Source organism: Boleophthalmus pectinirostris, unplaced genomic scaffold, assembly GCF_026225935.1.
Source record: "Boleophthalmus pectinirostris isolate CB_2022bp ecotype Guang Dong unplaced genomic scaffold, ASM2622593v1 HiC_scaffold_3, whole genome shotgun sequence".
Taxonomy (NCBI): Eukaryota; Metazoa; Chordata; class Actinopteri; order Gobiiformes; family Gobiidae; genus Boleophthalmus; species Boleophthalmus pectinirostris.
In genome coordinates, this window is record NW_026571299.1 from 44,407,602 (window position 1) to 44,431,714 (window position 24,113).

Genomic DNA, 24,113 nt, shown 5'->3' on the forward strand with positions numbered 1-24,113 from the left:
GAAGGAGTAGATTTTAAATGTTTGTTGGGATTGCCTTTGTTTTCACAGCTCACCTTGCCAGCGCTCCATCTGGATCAGTGAGGTTGATGTGTGCCTGTGGTCCCAGAAGTGTATCGAGGTGAGCAGACACCAGCTGCTGTTTGAGCTGAGATGCCTGCTGAGCCAGGACCACTGGGGTGAGGCGCTCCTCTGCATTGGTTTCCTTTGTGGCCGACTAAGAAAAACAAATTAAAACGTGTTTTTATTGATACTTTTTAGGTGCTTCTATCTAATACCTTCTGGGGCTACACTGTTAAAAATTTTACTAACAACTTTGCACAAGAAAACACAATTAAGAGACTAGACTGAATATTTACTGTGTACTCACATAGACCATTTGTTTTCTGGTATGAAGTAAAAACTGACAAATATTCAAACAGAACAAACTGTTCTCAACAAAGGGCAACTTCTTTGACAAGGTTATTTTGAACTGAGCATAAAATGAATGACTTTATTGTTTCAGCATCCTTGATTGACATAAAACATTTCAAGTACATGCATTTTGATGAGCCCACCTGGATGGTGTCCACCTCTTTGGTCAGCTCCTGGATCTCATTGACCAGACGCAGATATTTCTGCTGGGGCGTCTCCTTGATCCCACTACCTTCTCCAAGCTAAACAAAGGAAAGAAGACTGTTAAAAAATAATGAAATTTCACACTAGTACAAGTTTCAATGTTTTTTATGACTTAATTTCCATTTTAAAAAATGAACATATGGTATAGTTAAAGGGTAAAGAGGTAAAGCACAGTACAACTCAAAATACTTACAATTTCAAACTCTCCAGACTCATAACCCACTCGTCTGCTTTTACTTATTCTGTCTGAAAAGTCTGATTAGAAAAATGTCAAGAGATTACAAGAAATGTATGTACATAACTAAACATGCAACTATTTAAAATACATCAAAGGCTATTAGAAGAAATGAACCACACATACAGTATAATAAAGGATCATACATGTATTATGTAAAAGGTCAACTCTGCACATAGTCGCACAATTTAATAAATAGAACTGACCGAGCCCTTTGGTGCTGACATGCTTGTCTTTAAACTTGTCATAGGCTGCGTTGGGATTGACCACAATCCTCTCAACACTGTCACTGCAGAGCTCCTCCTGTGGGTAAACAGAAACAGAGATAGTACAGTACTAAAGGTAGGCTGGTATTCAATGTTGGTCAATTTATTTATTTTGTGCCCCAAACTTTTCAGACCCAAAGTAAAATTGACAAATGGCAAAACCTTACAGGAAATCAAATGTGTAATCATTTGGCCACACATGATTCACTATTACTCTTTTGGTATTATTTTCATAATTACACTTTCAAATAATCAAAAAAGCAAGCTTAATTTCCATTTCAACAGAGACTATAGTTTGTAATATACAATAAATTGATTAATAATTACTGATTTTATATATATATATATTTATTTATTTTTTTAGCATAAAATAAATGAGATGCTTTGTTTAATAGTAATATTTTACTATTACATGGGTCCAAGGGCTGTGCAATTTTCTTCAAAACTTTCACCCTTTTTCTTGCCAAAATATACATTGCCCAGCCCTTACTGCCCATTATTTATTACTTTCTACGGGAATTAGTTTCCAAGAAGTGACATGCACTACCGATTGATCAGTCTTGATAGTGATCAATGGAGTAGATTAAAAATACCAACACAGATGACACACGTAAACAGAACAAACACACCAACAAAGTAACACAGATGGGTGGGTGGGGTTGGAAGAGGAGTTAGGCTCTTACCAGCTCCTTGGGTTTCCAAAGAGTTAAAGAAAGTAACGCGAGAGGATAGGGAGAGAAGAGTTGGGAGAGAAGAGTTGGGGGAGAGAGAGAGACAACACAGATTAATGTGGTTATCACATGCCATGCACACAACTGAACAGTTGACCAGGGTCAGGGAAGAGTAAGAAAGAGAGCAGTGTTGAAGAGCGTCTATCCTGGAGACTTCAAACAGCTTATGGCTCTTTCTGTCTTCCCCTCTTCAGTAGAGGTGTCCTACCAACTGTACATAGTTACCTTCTCTGATATAATGCCATAAGAACATATGCAGGGGCCATAAATGTCTCACAGCATTATTTTTGACATGGAGTATTACTTAAATACATGATGGGGAATACAAGAGGAGAGGTTTAGATGAGTTAAACATGCTTCAAGAAATGGATTGTTCATGATTAAGTACAACTGTTGGAAAAAGAATACACTGATCATAAACTGTTCAGCCATAATTTGTTTCAAACATGCAGTTAAAGACACACATCTGATCTGATGAAAGCACAGGTCAAAAGATTTTAAAATACAGCCTCTGGAAAGTGTACACTTTGGTCTTTTGTAAAATGTTACGGCCAAGTACAAAAACAATTAATTGTTTACAACTGGCAGCCACTTTGGCTTTGTCTTGATCATGTTATCTGCACACACTACAGAGGCATAAAAGGAAATCAAAAGCAGGAATTTAGTAGTTAACTTGTTAAAACTGTGGTTAGAACATGGTGAACAAGAAAGATAGAAAATAGTCTTCCATACAGTGTTACATGACTTGATAGCAAAAACAGTACTAATACACCTTTAAAATGTGCCCATAAGTAAATAAACACATAAAAAATCATTTTGTCAATACTGAGATAAGATGTTTAATTCTCATTACCAAAAGATTGTAAAATTGAAATTAGATTCAAAGGGACATGCAAAAAGCATGGTAGGAAGCTCACTGAGAGTAAACATCAGTCTTACTTGTACAAACTAGACTTCCAGGAGGGATGGGGAGAGTCAAAGCAAAGGCAAGGGGTTGGGAAGAACGAATGTGAAAACATGAAGGGAAAAGGCCAATTAGGTCCACAATAATCACTTATTGTTATAAAGAACACAGATTACTCGAGTAACTAATCTGTGCATAAAAACGTTTAAGTGTTTGTCCTCACACGAGGTGATATACTGAGTAGAAGTTAATTTAACACATAAAAAACACCAAAAAGATTATAACTAGGCTTGAAATTGAATACAAATTTGCACTGTAATTATCAAAGTCTAATTAAGCAAGGTTAAACACGTACAATTGTTTTAGGTATTGGAGAAAGTATTTTAAGAGTTTTTTTTTTTTTTTCTCCCAGCAATAAGAATGAAATGGATGAATACGATTTGTGGCCCCGAGACTACAAAACTTAGTTACTAAACCAGAAGTGTAATTTTGCATGTTAATACCAGAGTAGTACACTACCAAAAGCATCGATCACATCAGCAGGTCTGGTTAGCTTAATGCTAATATGCTCTTTTCACAGCACCCATAGCAAAATAAAGGCACCCACTCACCGACTCAAACTGAGCCTGGTCATCTTCAGGTAGATCACCAGTTTCATAGACGTCTGGTTCATTGAAGGCCTATGGAAAATAATGTAAACAGGACATTGCACTGTTATAAAACTGTCCACAGCCAAGTCATCACAGCCAACGCCCCGACCATTCAGCAGCCTCTAACTACATTCTAACCACATCTGTCCGTGATATATAGCAATACTTTAAACTACTGAATGTATCCTAATAACATGCATATTAGTTCAAGTCTGTGTAAACAAAATCCTAACACAAAGCTCTTCGATTAGCTCATTTTACGTTAGCAACAATAGCTTGAACAAGCTTAGGCTAATGCTGCAGACGGGCTATCAGAGTTAAAATCACTTACGATCCCCGGCAAATTAGCGTATTTTGGATCAGCCATGGTGGTAAATAAGATCCAGTAACAAAAGTATACTAGTCAGAAGTACGTGGGCTCTTGAAATGTGGGCTAAAGTGGTGGTAAATGTAGCAGTAAATGACCCCGGCGGCCAAGGCTGATGTGACAGGACAGACGGGTGCTTGGTTTACTCACAGGCGCATCTGGCCGGGCGGTGCTGTTAAAAGTTTATCAACGACAGAATGCATATATTTAAAACATAAACAAAGCAGAAGTACATCAGTATAATTATGTGCATCTGAATTGCATCTATCTCTATGTGCTTTATCCCAACTGACAACATGAATTTGTATTGTTTTGTTTTTGATTTTTATTTCCATAGAGGCAAAGGAGTGCATTTACACAAGACTATCCACAAGATGGCGCCAAGGTTCTGAGGAACAAGCAGAAAATTATCAGCTGTGAAGATTTGAGGTTTTCTGTCTTTTTGCTTTATTTATGCAGGACTTCCAAGAAAGAGGTTTTGCAGGCATACCTTGAACATCAGTGAAATAGCATCTCCAGTGGAATCCTCTATTTAGGATATAGCAAATGTCAAAGGCTTATGATATGCAAATATCATATATAGTGCAATTCAATTCAATTCAATTTAATCTTTATTAAGAACACGTGATATCTGGTTCATAGTATTTAAAAAAAAAGACAAGACAAGTGCATATTTGTGTTGAGGAAAGTTTAGTCAAGTCATATTGCTGGAAGTTGTAGATGGAAGCTGCATAATGGAACAAAATAATTAAATTCCAGTGTTTTGTCTAAACATGTCTACAACTCAATGACAACTCTATAATGGGCATAGATACTGCATTACTTTAAGAATTTAGACGGATTAGTTTTTATAATTTTAGTAAACCAAAGGTGAATTTTGAAACTTTACTATATGAACAAATATATTTACTGTACAATTTCAATTTCACAGAAGGAACACTTAAAAATGTCTGTTGTTTTTTTTCTGCAGTCTAAGTCAGTTGTAACTAAAGTCGTGACGAAAGCCTCGTCTTTGCAGGTTAATTACGTTGTAGGCTTTCATCCGTGGCAACTGGAAATGGTTAATACAATTCACAAAATAAAATTAAATTAAATAACATAAAATAATATAACATAAAATAAATAAATAAATGAATAAATGTTCTTTCTTCCAAGTATAACTGTAATGTTGAACTGTCCTTATTCACTATTAAAAAGGATACTACAACCAACTGTGGTGATGAAGACCTGTGCACTGAGCATGTCCATTGTGCTCCCCTCTAATGTCGTAACATTGTAGAAACACAGGGTGGCAGCAAATCATAACAAAACAAAATAGACACACTTGAATAAGGTTACTTTTGTTCAAGAAATGCATTCTGTCGCTGTCATATTTGTTCTGACATTTGTTAATGAGTGAGTATGAATGTAAAGCTTTGAAGTGGAAGATTTTAGTCGGTCAGTTTCTCTCAGTTGCAGGGAGTTTTTGTGCAGGAGGCCAGGAGGATCATATAAATAGGCCTATACAGTCTATTCACGAAAACTTGAGTGCAAATAAGACAAAAGTGAAGCATTGTTGCGTTTATGAGTATGCGTAGTCTGGATCCCAGTCAAATGTACTATGTCTTCCTCAAAAATGTCTGTTGCGCAAGCAGAACTAGCACAAATAATGAGCAGAGCATGTGGTTTGGCTCTCCGCGCGGTCTCTCTCCGTGCCATCGGTCCTTGTGCACGGCGCGGTGCTGATGAGGGACGATTTTAGTCACTACTCCGGCTGACCCCGCCCCCAGTGAGAGAGGCAGCCGGAGAGAGGATGGCAGTGATGCAAGAGGCATGCTTGTGAATGCCTGCAGCCCATTCAGACAGCAGCCGCCACGACCAGCACCTGCTTCGGCATCACTTTGGCTGGTTGTAGGATAACACCTTGAAGAACTTTTTAAATTGGACTGTTTTTGCTTTGCTTTTTGTGCTTTTCCAATTGACTTGTTAAACTCAAATACCTACACCTCGTACCAGTCTCGCCCTAAAAAGCATGTGGCTGTACCCGGAGGTTTAAGGCTGGGTCCACTGTTTTTACGAAGCACCCGTGCACTACGCATTCAGTTTTTTGCAATTTATCACTGGGAATCATATTTTTACTTCACAATGGCTGATGGAAATGCTGAATGTAATATCAAGGTTTTGTGTCGCTTTCGTCCATTGAATCAATCCGAAATTATCCGTGGAGACAAGTTTATTCCAATATTTCAAGGAGAAGACACTGTCATCTTTGGGGTAAGAAGCCTTTTTTTTTTTTTTTTACATATTCTGCGTGAACGTTCACCTCTGACTATTTTACTACTCGACAAATGACTTAAATGTGCTCTCTCTGTGTAATGCCATTATTGCCAAAGCCTACACAGTAAGACCTCTCCAAATCAGACACATGAGTGTTTCACAATGGCACAAGTACTTAAACAGCTCATCATTGACAACCATTATTATGATTTTTTTTTCTTTCAATTCTGTAATTCCCACAAGCCTGCAGCCTCTGTGCCAGCAAGCTCACCACCCTCTCAGCTTTTCACATCTTCACTTGATTTTTTGTTTTGTTTTTGGTGCTCATTTTCTCTGCTGATGTGATGTGAACTCAGCCTGTTATCATACGTGGGCTTGATTGATGTTGTTGATAGATGTTGCAGTGAGCCTGTAACGCAGTGAAATTAGTTTTTGCAAATATAATGAGATCCATGATTATCTCTATGGGGTGTTTCTAGCCAGTGCCCACTGAATGGCATTTTGTATTTTCTGTTTTGTACAAAGTAAATTGCTGGAGAATGGCCCAGTCGTCAGTCAGCAGGTATACACACCTGGGGCTCTACATTTACACCAAAACTGTGAACCCTTATTGCTCATGACATTTTAGTCAAAGCACTTGCCCAGAGCACCTCGACTGGACTGGACTGGTCTGAATGCAAATGCTCCCCTTAATTAGTTATAAGAACCGTGGGGCCAATACAGACAGTAATACCAATAAGAAGGAAGAATGTTAGGGAGGTGTACTACCATTTGGCCTGGGGCTTAGGCTTGGACCGATGATAAAGACAGCAGCTGAGAAGACCCCTTGGCTCATTTAGTCACACACCTTGAAATGCATCACAGCCCTGTGGGAGCTGCCCCTTGTGGCTGTCCAGAATATCTGCGTTTGTGTAGCAGCTGGATGTTTCCAATGCTTTGACACACACAACTCAATTTGCATATCACGTTTCTGCATCAACATTTAAAGGTCATATTTTACACAAAATTGACTCTTGCTAGCTTTAAACCATGTTATAATGTCCTAACCTCCCTGTTTCTTTCACACATTTTTACATTATGCTTTAATATTAGTGTGTCTAAAAATCTCCAAAATTCAAAATGCTCTGTTCCACCTTGTGATGTCATGAAGTGGTAGTTTTCAAGTTAATAGCTACCTTTACCTTTAGTTCAGTAGAGATTGGGAATTCCAAAATCATCCAAATGATTCTAGTGAAGGTGTATGGAGTTTAAACAGACTGTGGAGCACTTCCTGTGTTATCACATGGCATCACAAGGTGGAAAAGAGTGTTTTCCATTTCAGAGAAGAACTCTACATATGAAGAACTCTAATTATGCCATATAATTTTGTGTTATAACATGTGTGAATGAAACAAAAACAACTCCGGGTACAATATTATAACGCAGGTCAGGAAATAGCATTATATTTAAATTTGCTCCGTGGTTATGTGGGTTTTTTTCGGAAGGTTCAATGCGTGTCCTAAAAAGAAGCACGAGAGATGGAGAATCCGAGAGAACAGGCCACTTTATTTCGTCATTTTCCATTGAGAGGATTCAAGTTGATTACCATGTACAACTGCCACCCCCGGACGACACCTCTTCCAACTCAAACTCAGGGGTAGATTTATACTACATCTTGACAAAACATTAACTTGTTGATTTAGCATAAACAGCAAGAAAATGAACAATACTGCTGACCCAGTACACCTTATCATGGGTGGGAACATGCCACGGGGACCACATATGTCAGTTTTTGCTGCTCCGTGGCACTCAAAGTCCAGAAAAACATGTTCTTTATGGCACTCCAAGTGCAAGAAAAACATGTTATATAGACCTATATGTCATACGTGTTTTCCATCCTGTTGTCATTTCAAAGTCCATAATATTAGGTGAATTAGCATGGCCAACACATAATTTCCCACAGTTAGCACACCTGTTTGAGGCTCAAGGCAAAAGCCCCTTTCCCTTCCGTCCACTTCAAGCAGCATTTATTAATCTAGTGCTTTGCAATCTTTCTCAGTCGCAACCCCCATAATAACAACCAGCATTTACAAGTCGTGACCTCCAAACTCAAAGTAGGTTCCTGCAAAAAGTAGAATTATGATAAATAAGAATAAACATGGTCAAACACAAAAATGCTGACAGTGACAATGACAGTGAAGACACGGACAACATTTGTGTTTGACCATGTTCATTTGTTACACGACATAGCGATATGGCACCTGTTATAGGAGCGTCTGGAACAGCGAACAGATCAAGTGTTTGAGCGCGTTCATGCGCTGCAGTAAAGCGCAACGTTTGTTACTTCAAACCAGGTCTTGATGGGAACATGTTCGGGATACATTTGGATTATTTTTCAATGGAGAAATAATACGCCACGATAAAGAAGGTGTGAGGGACTGTGTGCGTCTGGAATGCACTGATTACTGATTTTGTCCTCAACTGAGTTGTCCTCGATCAGAAGGACAGGCAACTCCAGTGATGCAAGGTAGATGTTTATAGAAGATGTTTATTGGTGGTTACATGGGGAGCGTATGTGTGTATGTATGTGTGTGGTTATCTGAAAAACAAACAACAATAATATATACATTAGAGAACAATAAACGATATGAAATTAACAGGAAAATAACTGCTATTATACAGAAAACCACAAGAGGGCGCTCCAACACACTAAATAAATTGTGCACGGAGCCCCTGTAAACCACGGGAGCGCCGCACAGTAATAGCTACAGCATTAACGCGGTATGAATTTAACAACTAAACATTTCGAATAAACTAACAAACTAAACATGCATTCACACTCAATTACAAAATACTCACCCTGCATGAACGCACACGTTAAATATACACACAAATAGGAACAGGGGCTTAAGCCTAGCACGAGGCTCTACTGCAACAAGAGCGGAACTATTGGGGCCCAAGTGTACCGGAACTACAAACAGATGCATGATGGGTATCGTAGTCCCATGCACATCGGACTTTCAACAGCCGCCCCTGTATTTGAAGGGCAAATACATACATGCAAAGTCCACTAAGTTGGAGGAGTGCTGCCAGTGTCCTCAGGCACTTCAGGAAGCTCCACTAGTTTGGTTACAGGGCGTACGTACGTACTGTCTCTAACTTTCACCTCCGCAGATCGAACAACACCGTCTACTCCTGGGAAAACCTTGGTGATTGTGCCAACAGGCCACAGTCCTCTGGGGAGATTTGCATCCACAATCATGACAACCTGTCCCACAACCACATTGTCAGTAGATTTCCTCCATTTCTGTCTCAGCTGAAGCCCAGGGAGGTAGTTCTGAATAAAACGCTTCCAGAAATGGTCACTGATCACCTGACTGTGTCTCCATCTCCTGTTAGACAGAGCATCATGTGGGCCATACACTGCCTGTGGTAGCGCTGAGTCACGCCGCCCCATTAACAGGAGGTTTGGTGTGATGGGATCAGTGTCAGCCACATCAGAGGAGGCATACCCGAGAGGTTTAGAGTTTAGGATGCCCTCAACCTCAATCAGTGTCGTAAGCAAAACTTCTTCTGCTACAACCTGGTCTTTCAGGACAACTTGCAGAGCTGACTTGACTGACCTGATTTCCCTTTCCCAGGCACCCCCAAAGTGAGGAGCATGCGGTGGATTAAAGCGGAAGTTAATGGTCTGGGTGGCTAGTTGTTGTTTTAGTTCTTGGGCCATGTTCTCAAAGGCGGTATGGAGCTCGTTGTTACCACCCCTGAAGTTTGTGCCCTGATCTGACCACAGCTCGTACGGCTTCCCCCTGCGTGCAATAAACCTGCGTAAAGACATAAGAAAAGAGTCAGTATCAATGCTTGGCAGGAGATCCAAGTGCACACATCTGGTGGTGAGGCACTTGTAGATAATCCCCCAGCGCTTCTCTCTTCTGCGGCCAATCTTAATCATGTATGGACCAAAGCAGTCTACTCCTGTAGACCAGAATGGGGGTTTATAAAGTCGCAACCGTGAAGGGGGAAGGTCAGCCATTTTGGGAGTAGAAGGAGAAGCACGCCATCTTCTGCAGTCCACACACTGGTACTGATATTTCTTGATGGCCTGACGTCCTCTGATGATCCAATAGATGCGGCGTATCTCTGCGTACAGCCTCTCTGTGCCTGGGTGAAGGAGCTGAGCATCATAATGCTTTATGATAAGTTCAGACAGGGGATGATCTGCTGACAGCACAACAGGATGAATGCTATCCGGGTCTACATCTGTAGCCTGACGCAGACGGCCTCCAACTCTGATCAGACCACTGAGGCTGTCATATTCAGGGGAGAGCGCACTCAGACGGCTGCTTGAGTTAACAGTACGGCCTGCTCGGAGGGCTTGAACCTCCTCTGGGAAACTGTCAGTCTGTGCAGAGCGAAGCAGTAACGTCTCTACTTCCAAGCGCTCTGCTGCAGTGGGAGGAGTGGCCGCCCCGTGCAGTGACTGGTGAGTGGCCAGGACCAAGTCATCCAGTGTTGTGTACTGTGCTGGATCTGGGGGGCTCGGTGATACAGCGGCATGGCCACACAATGCTGCTTTTCTGAGCTCCTCACTGCCACAGATTGTAGGATCTGTTGGTGGCTTTGGCCACATGTCCTGCGTCTGAGTCAAAAAGTGTGGGCCTCGTGCCCAGCGGCTGGAAACAGTTAACTCTGCCAGAGGTTTGCCTCTAGTAATATCATCAGCAGGGTTATTGTCGGAGTTTACATAACACCACTGCGCTGGGGAGGTCAGCTCCTGGATTTCGCAGATTCGAGTTCCCACAAATACCTTGTAGCGGCAGGAGCTTGACTGGATCCACTGCAGCACTGTCGTGGAATCCGTCCACAGATAGACGGACTGTAGAGGGATGGTGAGTTCGGTTTGGAGCACCTTGGTCAGCTGGGCTCCAGTAAGCGCCGCACACAGCTCCAGTCGGGGCATCGACACTTGTTTGCGGGGCGCTATTCTGGACCGTGCCATGACAAATGAGGTGGAGATGTGCACTTGATGGTCCATCACCCTGAGATAGGCTACAGCTCCATAAGCTCTCTCTCAGAGGCATCACAGAAAATGTGAACCTCATATGTCGCACTGTCGCTATTATGAGGAGGAGCATAACAACGAGGCATGGTGATATGCTGGAGATGTAACAGCTCGCTCTCCCATTCAATCCAGGACTGCAGCAGAGTGCCTTGTATAGGCTCGTCCCATCCTCTCTCTGTGCTCCACAAGGCCTGCACTATCAGCTTCGCTCTTGTGGTGTAGGGGCAGATATAACCCAGTGGGTCATATTGACTGGCCAATACTTTGTACACGTTGCGGGGTGTGACAGTGGTGTAGGACACTGGGCGATGCTTGTATCCCAGGATGTCAGTCGGGCAGTGCCAGCTGAGACCCAATGTTGACTCCTGTGGATCAAGGCTCTTGAAGTTTAGCCACATTTCACAGCTGTCTGACCTGGCCGCACTAGGAAGATGAGCAATCACTTCCGGGATGTTGCTCGCCCACTGACGTATCTCAAATCCACCATGGAGGAGAAGCTCTCTCATTCTGTCAACGAGCGCCTTGGCCTCTTGTGGGTCAGACAGGGACTGCAGGCAGTTGTCCACGTAGAAGGCTGTGTGTACAGAGTCATACACGTCCTGGTAAGTGTCTATATGTTCCTTCACGTGGGTCTGTAGTGCAAAAGTAGCGCAGCAGGGGCTACAGGTAGTTCCAAACGGCAGGACTCTCCACTCATACACATCCGGGGCCTGCTCTGTTTTACCATCTCGCCACAGGAAGCGCAGGAGGGGGCAGTCCTCTGGGAGCAGTCGGACCTGATGAAACATAGCTTTGATGTCTCCGCTCACAGCCACAGGGAACTGCCGGAAGCGAAGTAATACGCCAAGTAGTGTAGGCCCCAGTGTAGGCCCTGGCAGGAGATAATGATTGAGGATGGTTCCCTGGAACTCAAAGGAGCAGTTAAAAACTACTCTGGCCTTGTTGTTATGATGCACTATGTGATGTGGCACATACCAGGATTCAGTAGAGCTATGAATCTCTTCTGGAGTCAGCTTAACCACATAGCCTGAGTCTGTTAACCTTTTAATCTCCTGATTGTATGTGCTAGCTAGATCCGGGTGTCTAGCTATCTTGCGTTCTGTGGATCTCAGGAGGCCTTTGACCACGTCAGGAGAGACTTGGAGCTGTGGGAAATCTTTCTTCCGGAGCAGGGGAGTGGCGTATCGCTCTACACCATCTACCGGGACTCTGATGGTTTTAGCCTCTAGCATGGCTATTGCCTCTCTGTCCTCTTTAGAGCGTGTGACCTCCTTCTCTGGTCTGTGGAGGGGAGCGTCTAGTTGCCACAGACGCTGCACATCCTGATGGAGGGTCTCAGCAGGAGAAAGGCATGACAGATTCAGGCAGTGTACCTCACTCCTCTGTGCAGGCAGGCTGCAGCTGGGACCCTGGATGGCCCACCCAAGCTTGGTGTAGACAGCCACGGGCCCATGGGCTGGTCCACGCAGAACAGGGCGGACAGGAGTAATGAGGTGAGCATTATCAGAGCCGATTAACACTAAAGGCTGTACCTGTGAGAAACCCTCAAGCTGTACACGCTGTAGGTGGTGATACTTCTCCTTTAAGAAGTCAATTGGGCAGGACTGTTCAGTAAGGCAAAGCTGGGTGGCGGTGAAAGGCACCAGTAATCTTGTAGCGTGTTCTAGGCTTGGCCTTAGGAGAGAGGCAGAATGAGACGCAGGCTCCCTTTACCTGAATCACATCATGGCGGATAGTTCTCAGTGAGAGTGTCTCTTCTTTCTGCTGTAAGCCTAATGATTTGACAGCAGCTGGGAGAATGATGGTTTTCTCTGAGCCATCGTCTAGGAGAGCAAATGTGTCCAGCGACTTCCTCTCATGGTGCAGCTGGATGGGCACAACCTTGAGGATAACACGGCCTGAGTGACTGAGGGGACCCAGAATGACTCTGCTGGTGCTCACTGTTAGAATGTTAGGGTCCTGTTTCTTTGCTTCAGCCAGGTCATGTAGAACTAGTAAGTGCTGTTCTCCACAGCTGCTGCACAGTTTCTTCAGTGTGCACTGCTCAGGAGTGTGTTTACGGCCACAGCGCCAGCATCTGGATTTCTCCTTTATCCAGGAGGTTACAGCTTTAAGATCCAGCTTCTTAAAATCTACACAGCTGCTGAGGTAATGCTCTGTCCCTTCACAGTAAGGGCAATAGGGCTTAAACTTTTGCTTCAGCTTAGAAGGGGCTGAAGGAACAGCTCGCGCTTTTGGCTCTGTCTTGGGTTGTGCCTGTGCAAGGTCTGAACCATAATAGATGGAGCTGGACTTATACTGTGACTTTGGCCCTGCAGTGGCTCTAAGGTGGTTTCTCTCTGGGCGTGTTCTGTCTACATGCTGAGGCTGAGTGGCTTGTCTTGACAGCTGTAGTACTTGTGATTTACGCTCCAGCCATTCAGAGAGGTCATACATGTTATATGTGCGACTGCTGCCACTGCGAATGATGCCACGTGTGATACAGTACTCAATGAAACTGTCTCTGTAGCTAGAAGGGAGCTTAGTGAGCAGTTTGTCTACATGTGAACCACACTGGAGCTCACTGGCGGCTACATCATCCATGGTACTGAGGAGGCCAACCAAGCTGGATATTGCCAGGGAGAAGTCTTCAAAGGCCTGAGGGTCACCGGCTTTAACCGGAGGGCAGTTAAGGATGGCACTCAGCTCACTCTGGACTAACTGTCTTGGCTGCCCATACCTCTGCTCCAGAGCTCTCATGGCACTGCTGTAGGGAGTGCGGTCATGAATGTAGCGACGAGCCACCTGCAAAGCACATGGATGCTCCAAATGATCCAGCAGGATGTGATATTTATACTCCTCTGTGAGATGAGCATGTGGCCCCAGTAAACTGTCCAGTCCCTTCTTCAGCAATGCAAAGTCACTCTCTCTGCCCGATCTGAAAACCACCAGTTTAGGTTTAGGTATGCCGTACGAAGATGCTACTATCATCTCCATCAGGTTAGGATGGGCGATATCTGCTGGAGAAGGATGATAGGTAGCAGGCTGTGGTGGGTAAACAGAGGCTGATGGATAGTAGCGACTGCCTGCATCCATGGGAGGAGCAACATATGACCGATCATAGGTGTCATACGGCTGTGCCTCTGCCCTCGGTGGTGAGTAATGCAGGGATGTAGATTGGGGTCTACTGATGACTGCGGAGTTATGAGACTGTGAATAGAATACCTGGTTAGAGCTTGGAGGAGGTGGATGATGAGACCTCTGTCTGAATATGAGTTCTGCTCGATGTGGTTCAGCTCTATCAAGGGGTGTTGACTGGACTACCTGGATGGCAGGTTGACGCTCAGGATGGATAACATGACTCACCCTAGGCGGTGGAGCAGGTAGTGTTGCAGGCTGATGGGCAGCTGGAGGCACCGGTCGAAAAACACTGGGCTGATGTACAGGCTGTAGCACAGGCTGTACTACAGGGTTTGGAGGGAGTGGAGCTGGATAAGGAGCAGGAGATACTCTTGGTTGCACTGTAGGCTGCACTGTAGGGTCCAGTGGAGGAGAAGTCAACTGTGCTGCAGGCTGGGCAAAGCCAGGTGTTCCTGTTGCAAGTTCCACTGGCCGGAACAGGTTCACAGGAGTTCTGGTATCTCGCCTGGGGGCTGGTGCTGGTGCAATCAGTGGTACAGGTTTGAGTACAAGAGGAAGAGAGGCAGCTCTGTCTGGTACAGGAGTGTTAACGTGCTGAACGAGAGGGCTAGAGGACTTGCAATCTCGCTCCAGTTTCTCCACACGTCTAGTTAAAGCACCGCTGGTCTCCCTCATCGTGACTTGCATCTCTTTCATCGTTGTCAGCACTCTGTTCCAAGCACTCTCCATTTTCTCCCATCTATTCTCCTCTTCCTCTGATTCATCAAAACTACAGTCTGAAACCTCTGGATCAGGTAGGCCATGTTCATAGTCTGCCAGATGTCCTGGAAGCCTCCGGCTCCTGTGCGGACGGGGACTATGCTGTGGTTCCTCCTGAGGTGCCTCATCTTGTTGTGAAGTTGCCATCTTGATAACTCAGCCGAAGACAATCCGGCTCGAAGGACCATTTGTGAGGGACTGTGTGCGTCTGGAATGCACTGATTACTGATTTTGTCCTCAACTGAGTTGTCCTCGATCAGAAGGACAGGCAACTCCAGTGATGCAAGGTAGATGTTTATAGAAGATGTTTATTGGTGGTTACATGGGGAGCGTATGTGTGTATGTATGTGTGTGGTTATCTGAAAAACAAACAACAATAATATATACATTAGAGAACAATAAACGATATGAAATTAACAGGAAAATAACTGCTATTATACAGAAAACCACAAGAGGGCGCTCCAACACACTAAATAAATTGTGCACGGAGCCCCTGTAAACCACGGGAGCGCCGCACAGTAATAGCTACAGCATTAACGCGGTATGAATTTAACAACTAAACATTTCGAATAAACTAACAAACTAAACATGCATTCACACTCAATTACAAAATACTCACCCTGCATGAACGCACACGTTAAATATACACACAAATAGGAACAGGGGCTTAAGCCTAGCACGAGGCTCTACTGCAACAAGAGCGGAACTATTGGGGCCCAAGTGTACCGGAACTACAAACAGATGCATGATGGGTATCGTAGTCCCATGCACATCGGACTTTCAACAGAAGGTTTAACGCGACAATACAGCTCCGGCAGTTTTGCGTCTCTCTATGGGAGTGAATGGAAGCGAGAGGAGTTACGCTGATCGCCAGACAATCCGGACAGGGGACTCAGCGCTGCGCAGCATCCGGCGTCAATGGGTTAACCAATCGCTGCTATTTGGTCGTGACATATGTAATGCGCTGCTAACGGGGCTAAATGGTATATTACGCTTTTCCCAAATCCTGTAAGGAAGAAGGGCAATAACGTCTTTCTCCTTGATAAAATTGACCAAACATTCTATTTGTTTCGACTTTAAATCCTCGATTTCTTGTTTTGTTGCCAGGAATGTATGGCTCTTCACTGATTGGCTGGTGCCTGGACTTGCACTTCTGGGGTTCTTGCAAACCGTCTATTGTATTCTGATTCCTGACCTAGTCGCTTGAGAGAAATGAAATTGAGTGGAGGCACTAGGTGGCGCCAGCCTGGCTGGAGAACCACTGGATTAGTCAATAAAATGATGCCTACCATTTTACCAGCAGCTACTACAAAATACATATTGTTCAAACCAGTATAAGAATCTAGGTATTATTTAAGTACAGACCAAAAAGAAAACAAACAAACTACCGAGCCCAAATGATAGCTCATTACACAGTTTCATCTCAGTTTAATCTCTGTACTAGACATGTACAACAGTATATCTCTGTTTATTGAAAAATTATGTTTGTTTTTTCATTGTGGCATCAAGATCTGAATTGAACAGTAAGCTTGAGTAATGAAATTTCAGCATTATACCAACGCTAGTCTGTACCCATCCATAAATCTCTGTTAGAACCTCTGACATAATTGAAAATATTGCAGAGTGCTCATACACTGCTCGAAATACAGACATAAGAGATAATACACATGCTCTCTGTAGACCTGCAGTAGACTATGTTCTGGCACACTTAAGAGTTACATAAGCAAGTCTGTAGATTCAACTGCATGCATTAAATTACTCCTAAATAATAGATACCCTCTCTGCTTGTAGATTCTGTACTATTTTGGTCATTGTCATGTAAATAGAATGATTTTTTTCTCAGATAACTGTAGTTTCCAAAGAGCTTGTTTGTTTGTACTTTGAACTACCTTTCACTCTCTTTCCTCTTCAGATGAGTGTATTCTTGAAAGCATGATGTGTGCCATTTCCCTTTTGGTGAATATAAATGCTTTGAGGCGTGCACGTTTTTTTTTTTTTTTTTTTTTTTTTTTGTACGCTTTGAATATTCACAGCAATGTTTGGGAGGATAAGTATGCCAGTCAGAACCTTGAGTGCTGTCAGAAGCATTTAAATATCGAGACCGAACCACAACAAGGGCCAAAGACTATGTAGCAACAACTAACCCTGGGCGTAGCTGATAAGAAACAATTCACATAAGGGCTGCAGTGTTGACCCCACATCTGTCTACCTCTGAAGTGGCTGTGACGGCTTGAGTGATGCTTTGGTTGCATCGCTTTGGCAAGAAAAAGGAGACTTGAAAAGATTGAAGATAGGAGAGATGCTGCGCTCTGAATGGCAAAGACAGGCCAAAACTCAAAGTGCACGGGAGGTCTGCTGGTCTGATGTGATATTTTTGTCTTAAGTCTTAAATCCTCTGTCTAGCATAACGTTGTGTCGCTGAGGGTATGAGTGCCTGCTTCAAATACGTGCCATGGATGTTTTATGAGGAGTGGAGAAAATATAGTGTGTACCGTGAAATGAAAATGCTGTCAGGAGATGGAAACTTGTAAAACACTCCAAATAGTTGAGTTTTTTATTTCCAAGGTTATTTTGATGTGGTGTAAAAAATCCAGTGCCAGAAAACAAGACTACTGAATGATTGTAGTGTATTGAGACCAAAGTATTCCACATGTGTGGTGGTATTTTTTCATTTGTGTATGATTCCAACTTTTTAAAGTATATGGTAAAGCTCAATTAGTACAGAAAAATTGCAAATGCTACCAATAGTTTGACTATTTTATATTGTCTTTGATACAATTGCATTTAATTAGTACTTTTTGTCCTTTTTTTTTCATTTCATTAGAAGGGCACGATTGTCTTGTGGAAAAGCACTCGTGGGTTCATTACTAGCAGTGGTGTCATAGTGAAATAGTTATGTGAGAGACCATGGTCATCTGAAAGTATAATAATGATAGTGCTTTTCCAGATGTTTTGTTTTGGGCACTGTTTATTCACTTCATACTTACTGGTGGTAGCCACAGCTGCACTGGGGCAAACTGATGGAAGGGAGGCTGCCAATTTGAGCCATTAGCCCCTCACTTTCATACCACATTCATACAAGCAAGGTGGGGGAAGTGTCTTGCTCAAGGACATAATGACAGCACATGATCCAACTGGGGTATAAACCTCAGGATTATACTGTAACTATGGAACTACTGGCCTCCCAATAAAATGCTTTCTAAAATTATTATAGGAATGTACCTAGAATTTTTTCTGTCAAGTGTATTCCACTGTGAAATAATATATTCTGTCAATTATTGGCACCATCTGTTCTACCAGTTCTGATGAAGCACTTTCCACTTTCCACTTCTATGGATCAGGTGGTCCTAAAATCTTAAAATGAAAAGTGGTCGAATGTGCTTTTTGAAAAAGAAATAACACAATAATAATAATATTCCCAGATGCAATTTGGAAAATATGTTAAATTGGTTCAGGTCAAAGAGGCTCTGAGGTAGTGCTTACAATGCATATCATTAATCCTCAGTTGATAATGCTAAATTCTCCCCTGAGCCACTGAAATGTAATATAATATCCCATTTTATATTACATCTCAATGGCCCAATATTAAAGTAGCTGTTACTTTATATGATTACTTAATATCATTATTTTGACAAAGTTTTGTTTAAAGGACCAATATTATGCAAAATTGACCCGTGAACCTCAAGCCATGTTAGAATGTTGTTACCTCATCAAAAACAGACCTGGAGTTGTATTCTGTTTCATTCTCACATGTTTGAGTAACTCATTCTTATAATTCTGTCTACATTGCCAAAGCCCAAATACTCTTTTCCACCTTGTTCCACCTTGTGATGTCATCAAGCAACAGTTTTCAATTTAATAGCTACCTTTTACCTTTTGTTCAGTAGAGATGGACAATTCCAGGGCTGAAATTACCCATATGAAATTAGTGAATATGTACGGAGTTTAAAAAACACAGTGGAGCACATCCTGCATTACCACATGACATCACAAGGTGGAGTGTTTTCTGTTTGAGAGAAGAACTCAGCCTGAATATTTAGGGACTATGTGTTAAACTCGTGTTAATGAAACAAAACCCCGGTATGTTTTTGATGAGGAAACAGCATTGAGATAGAGAACAGAGATGAGAAAATAGTATAATATGGGTCCTTTAAGTCAAAGTAACACTTGTTTGACCATTGAAAAGCATAACAGCTCTTCATAATGGAACTGAAAAAAATACTTTGTATAGTACTTATCCTATTTCCCTCAAGTGCACCAAACTGACTTTTGTTTTATATGACATGCGCACATTTTACAGCTGTTGAAAATATGCCAGCTCATATATTCATCTCTCTTTGCAAAATGCGTTCAGAATCATCTGCCTGAATAACCACATGTCCCTTATGGTTGTGATTGGTCAGAGACTGCAGAACTAACTCCTGCCACAATGTGACCTCAAAGGCTTTGGTTGGACCTGATGCCCTCCCCTGAGTTTTTTAATCATTATATAACAGTAGGTCAGGCTGAGCATCCACAGGGCCATTTGAAGAGCTTAAATAATACTATCTGTAAGACCAGAGTGTTCCAGTACACTGTGGCTTTGAGCACCTGGGGAGATTGGATACCTTTTCACTAAAGACTAAAATTTTTGCCATAGCACAGAATGAAAGGGGGGCATGAAAGCTGGTGAGCTCTGTAAAGTATCAGTAAAATATCCACTTTATTGTTATTTAATGCAATCACCAAGTGCTGTTATTGTTGTCATCACAGTATGAAAATTTTAAACTTTTGCATGTTTTTTTTTTTTTTTTTTTTGACCAGGGTAATACAATACCGTCTCCGCTGAGACAGGTAACAGCAGCAGTCCATTTGCGCTCTCTACAATGCTATTATCCACATGACTTGTTGTAGTGAGAGGTGCAATGTTTCATCTGCATTCATATAAACGCGTGTATTATTGCTCGTGCTCTTTCTTCCTGTCAGCTCCGGTGTGTTCCCACCTGTAGCACCCTGGCCTGACAGTAATGATAGAGACAATGTGCTGTGGCCCTGGGGCTGGCCTCTGTGTTTGGATCAGAATGGAGTGACACAGTTGTCTATATGTAGTATTTCACTGTTTGGAATAATGCGGAATCACAGGCCTACGGTGTCCCTCCTAATCTCCAGGCTGCCCAAAGAGACTGCCACCATGAATCACGCGTCCCATTCACTCCACCTTCACTATGAATAAATAACTCTTTTGCTTCGAAAGAGGACAGCGTGCAGCTTTTCTCCTCGCTTGGTCTTGGCAGCTATATGGGGGCTATATGCTTGGGTTATTAAAAATGTATGATATGAATCTTCCCACTGACAGGATATGCTCATAATACAGGTTACATTATTGTGCATCAAAACAATGTCTTCTCGGGATTGCTTATGTAAAATCCAGCTTGTAATACACCATGTATATTGACATCTTTTCATGGATCTATTAGGCTAAAATAATGTGCGATGTCATATCTTAACAGCTTTATGAGCTATGCCTTGTGAATTTGTTGGCCCAATATTATACTGACCATTGCAGACCAAGACAAGAGCTACAGTTTATATGCTCTGTGTGGTTCAATGCTTCACAACCCATTTGCCCTACACCTGCAATAATTCTGCAAAACTGTCAATAAAATTGAGAGTAGACATTGAACATGATCTGTCTATTAGGGTTTCTCTACAAATGTGAACTTCTCAAGTTGTTTTCTCACTCTGAGTCACACATCTCCACTTCAGTACCACCTACAAGCACCAGCTATTCCGGTCTTTTAATTAACAATATTTGCAATATCGTAAGATAATATTATTGGAAGGATTTTGGAAGAGATTTTTGTTTAATTTCACTAAAAGATATGTGTCCAACCTTCAGCCAGTGTTCTTTTTACTGCTGCTGTTGAGAGCAGTTTTTGCAGTACACAGTACACTTCTTATCCAGCTTTTGTATACTGGTCGTGTGGGAGCACGGGTTACGTAGATCTGTACAGGCTTTCACTGCTGCTAACTGTTAGGAAGGAGACTAAAACTTAATTATAAAACCACTTCATGCATCTTTTATTTAGATTTTCGTTGTGCTCATTCTTTAAAGGTACCTTGTGTCATTTCTGTGTGGAGGGTCCACTACTTGCTTTTCTCCATGGAGATGTTATTTTTTGCCTGAAATGTTCCATAGTAGGGGATTAAACATATCTCCCTTGCATTTGTTCAACTACAGGTGTTTTATAGCTCAAAAAACTATAAAAAGGTGAATTGCTACCATGTGCAGGCTCGCTTTCCATAGATCTGACCATTAACCTGCCTCCATTGTGATTACCAAGTTTATTTCCATACTGTGGAATAATCAAGGCGAAACAGTACTATCTCCATGGAGACAAGCAGATGGTGAACTCTCCACCAGGAGCATTACATACAGTAGTGCATAGTGTAAAGTCACCAAAATGTTGCACAAGCTATTTATGATAAACAGTGAATGAAGCCAGGGGGATCTACTGGAGAGTGAGCTCCTCTGGTCTGATACATTTTAAAAATGAGAATCTGTAGTCATCACTGCATTTGGGTGTCAACCTTTGAGACTATGGCATTCATTTAAAATTCCCCATATCATTTGGGGACCCCCTGAAATCACTTTGCAACCATCACGAGGACCTCAACCCTCAGGTTGAAAATCATTTGTCTAATTTAATTAAAATCAGCTAAAACACTAAGGCACAGAACCAAGAATCAAACTAAAATGTTAGAGGCAGTTCATGATGTAAATAGGGGTCTGTGGTGCTCGTGCACTCTTGGTCATATGGAGGACTGTTTGGTTAATTTGTTAATGTTAAAAAATATTACTGACACATACATTTTGTTCAGTGAAACCTTAAAAGCCTGATTTGATAATTGGGGGCCTGCGCTTTCTGGATGAACTGCTGTGAATCAGCATCACAAAACACTTTTTTTTAAATTTTTATTCCAACTACATTTAATAGCAAGTTTTTGATTCAGCACTATATAAACATCCATGATGTCTAGTTGCTCCACTGATGGGGAAGCTAATAGTACACTAAAACGGTAGACTGTAATTATGTATCAATTTTAGTCAAGATAAAAAGGCAGGAGAAGAAATAGTTTAACACCACAGTAACATATTTTGTATAAAACATGATGATGCATCACACCAAAATGTTCCACAAGCTGTTTAATGTACAGGTATAGGAGGCTGTATGTGTAATGTGAGCTCCATTAGTGTTGGGCCTCAAGTCCTGGGATCTGTAATATTCCCTCTAAGGTGTGTGCGTGCTCACCTATTTTCCCAGGGGGACATGCTACTACTACTACTACTACTACTACTACTACTACTACTACTACTACTACTACTACTACTACTACACTACTACTACTAGTTCTAAAAACTCACCTGTTCAAGCTGGCATGCCCGTCTTCATTTTCACATTTTCACTGCCGATTTCCACTGTTTCCTATTGTTTGTAAAGCATCTTTATATTGTTTGTAAATCATATTTATTATTATTATTATTATTATTATTATTATTATTATTATTATTATTATTATTATTAAGGCTTCCACTAAAATAATGCCCTCTACATTGAATCCAGTGTCATTGAAAGAAGTGGTGTTCATTATGGTATTCCACTTGACCTTGGACTAAGCAGTGAGCATTTCAGCGGTTAAATAGTGCTGACATCGAGGATTCGATCTCACAAATATGCAAAAGTCTGTGTGTTTACTTAAACTGCTGGTGAATCAGAAAAGTGTAATATTGATCTAGATTTTTCAGCACACCATTCATAACTGTATGGATTCCTAGTCACCAGTGTTAAAGGCCACTCTAGGTGTACAATATATTTCATTTTGACAGGCAAACAACATATGCAAGGCTTTTACATGGATTAACACATATTTTACTCTCGGATTTTAATTCACTGAGTGCAAATGATTCATCTTCACAGTAACATGCACTGGAAGCCACCGTAACAGTATTGAAACACCATGGCGACCTGTTGTTATCCGATGTTTATTACCACTATTTGTCATCGTTTGCTGCAGTAGTTCAAGTTCCACTCATGCATTATTGTGTCCTTGAGCAAGACCCTTTTCCCACTTGGTATATCTCATAATGACAGAAGGATATCCATATGTTATAAATCAGTTATTGACTTGTTGCAATAAAAATAGATTAGTGTTCTTTAACTTTTTGTACAAAAGTAAACACATCTGTCTTCTGAATGTGCTCTTTCATAACATGACATTCACTTGAGTGGAGGTTATATTGAGATGAATGAAAATTAATTAAAACCGCTGTTGCATAAGCATGCAATGAAAAATGAACTGTTTATTCAAGATCCCTTGATTTCTGTCTCTCCTCCAGCATGTTGCAGGCAAAGAGATAATTTTATCATCTTTTTTGACCAAAGAGGGTGTGTAAAACAGGTGCTCAGACGGGATAATACAGCAGACCACCAGTATTATTATTGACCAGCACATTTTTTTGCCTTTTTTTTTTTCAGATTTTTTGTCTGCCAACAAAAATGTAGGTCTATGGCGCTTCATGGAGCCTCACCTTTGAACATTGATTACACTGATCTAATTCTGGATGTTCTGTTAACTGTTCCAATGGGAAAACTGTGAATATATATCTCTCCACAACCAAGGCTAAACCAGGGCACTACCTCCCTCTTCTGTCTGGGCCGTTGGCTCCAACACAGCTGAGTGAATCTCCACTGCATGTGCCGTATTTCATGCAGTAATTATCCGCCCGTCTGCTTCTTCATGAGTCAGCAGGAGTTTTAGACTTGGACAGACTTAGACACCACTGTCTCATTACGTTTAGCAGAGGCTTCGACTTGCACTTTTTCAGAGTCAAGGGGGATGCTGCCGTCAATCACATGTTCAAAAATTAAAAGGCTAAAAGCTTTGGTGCACTTTCTATCCGTTTTCTAACCCAGAAGATTTGCAGTGTCAATCTAAACATTTATGGTGGCTGCTACCACCCACACTTGAAAAAATATCAAAAAAGTGTAACTTAGCAAACACAACGTGATGTCACATGCGAAATGTTTAGTTTATCACACATTACAGCATTAAATGCATTCACAAGAGGTTCTCAACCACATGTAAGTCATGTTTTTTCCCCTCTGTGCTCTTAAAATCAGCTTCAGTT

At 41.9% G+C, this 24,113-nt stretch overlaps 2 protein-coding genes across 2 annotated transcripts in view; one reads left to right on the plus strand and one right to left on the minus strand.

The window, feature by feature from the left end:
* Window positions 1–38: 38 nt before the first annotated feature.
* On the minus strand, window positions 39–3,906 carry LOC129411045 (dynactin subunit 2-like). The gene is made up of 6 exons (XM_055160664.1): window positions 3,733–3,906; window positions 3,363–3,431; window positions 1,057–1,153; window positions 809–870; window positions 555–653; window positions 39–214 (listed from the first exon to the last, which is right to left on the minus strand). Exons 1-6 carry the CDS (start codon window positions 3,766–3,768, stop codon window positions 50–52), a joined length of 528 nt encoding a protein of 175 aa, XP_055016639.1. The 5' UTR covers window positions 3,769–3,906; the 3' UTR covers window positions 39–49.
* Window positions 3,907–5,892: 1,986 nt separating this feature from the next.
* kif5ab (kinesin family member 5A, b) overlaps window positions 5,893–24,113 on the plus strand; it is a 100,404-nt gene continuing 82,183 nt past the window's right edge. The window contains exon 1 of the mRNA XM_055160227.1: window positions 5,893–6,021. Coding sequence (XP_055016202.1) covers window positions 5,893–6,021 — 129 coding nt within the window. The remainder of the gene's footprint in view (window positions 6,022–24,113) is intronic.

Coding starts and splice junctions, on each gene's coding strand:
- LOC129411045 (XM_055160664.1), bottom strand. CDS start 3,768: ATGGCTGATCCAAAATACGCTAATTTGCCGGGGATC. Junction 871..1,056: donor TGTCAGCACCAAAGGGCTCG/GTCAGTTCTATT, acceptor TTTTCTAATCAG/ACTTTTCAGACAGAATAAGT. Junction 654..808: donor AGTCTGGAGAGTTTGAAATT/GTAAGTATTTTG, acceptor TCCTTTGTTTAG/CTTGGAGAAGGTAGTGGGAT.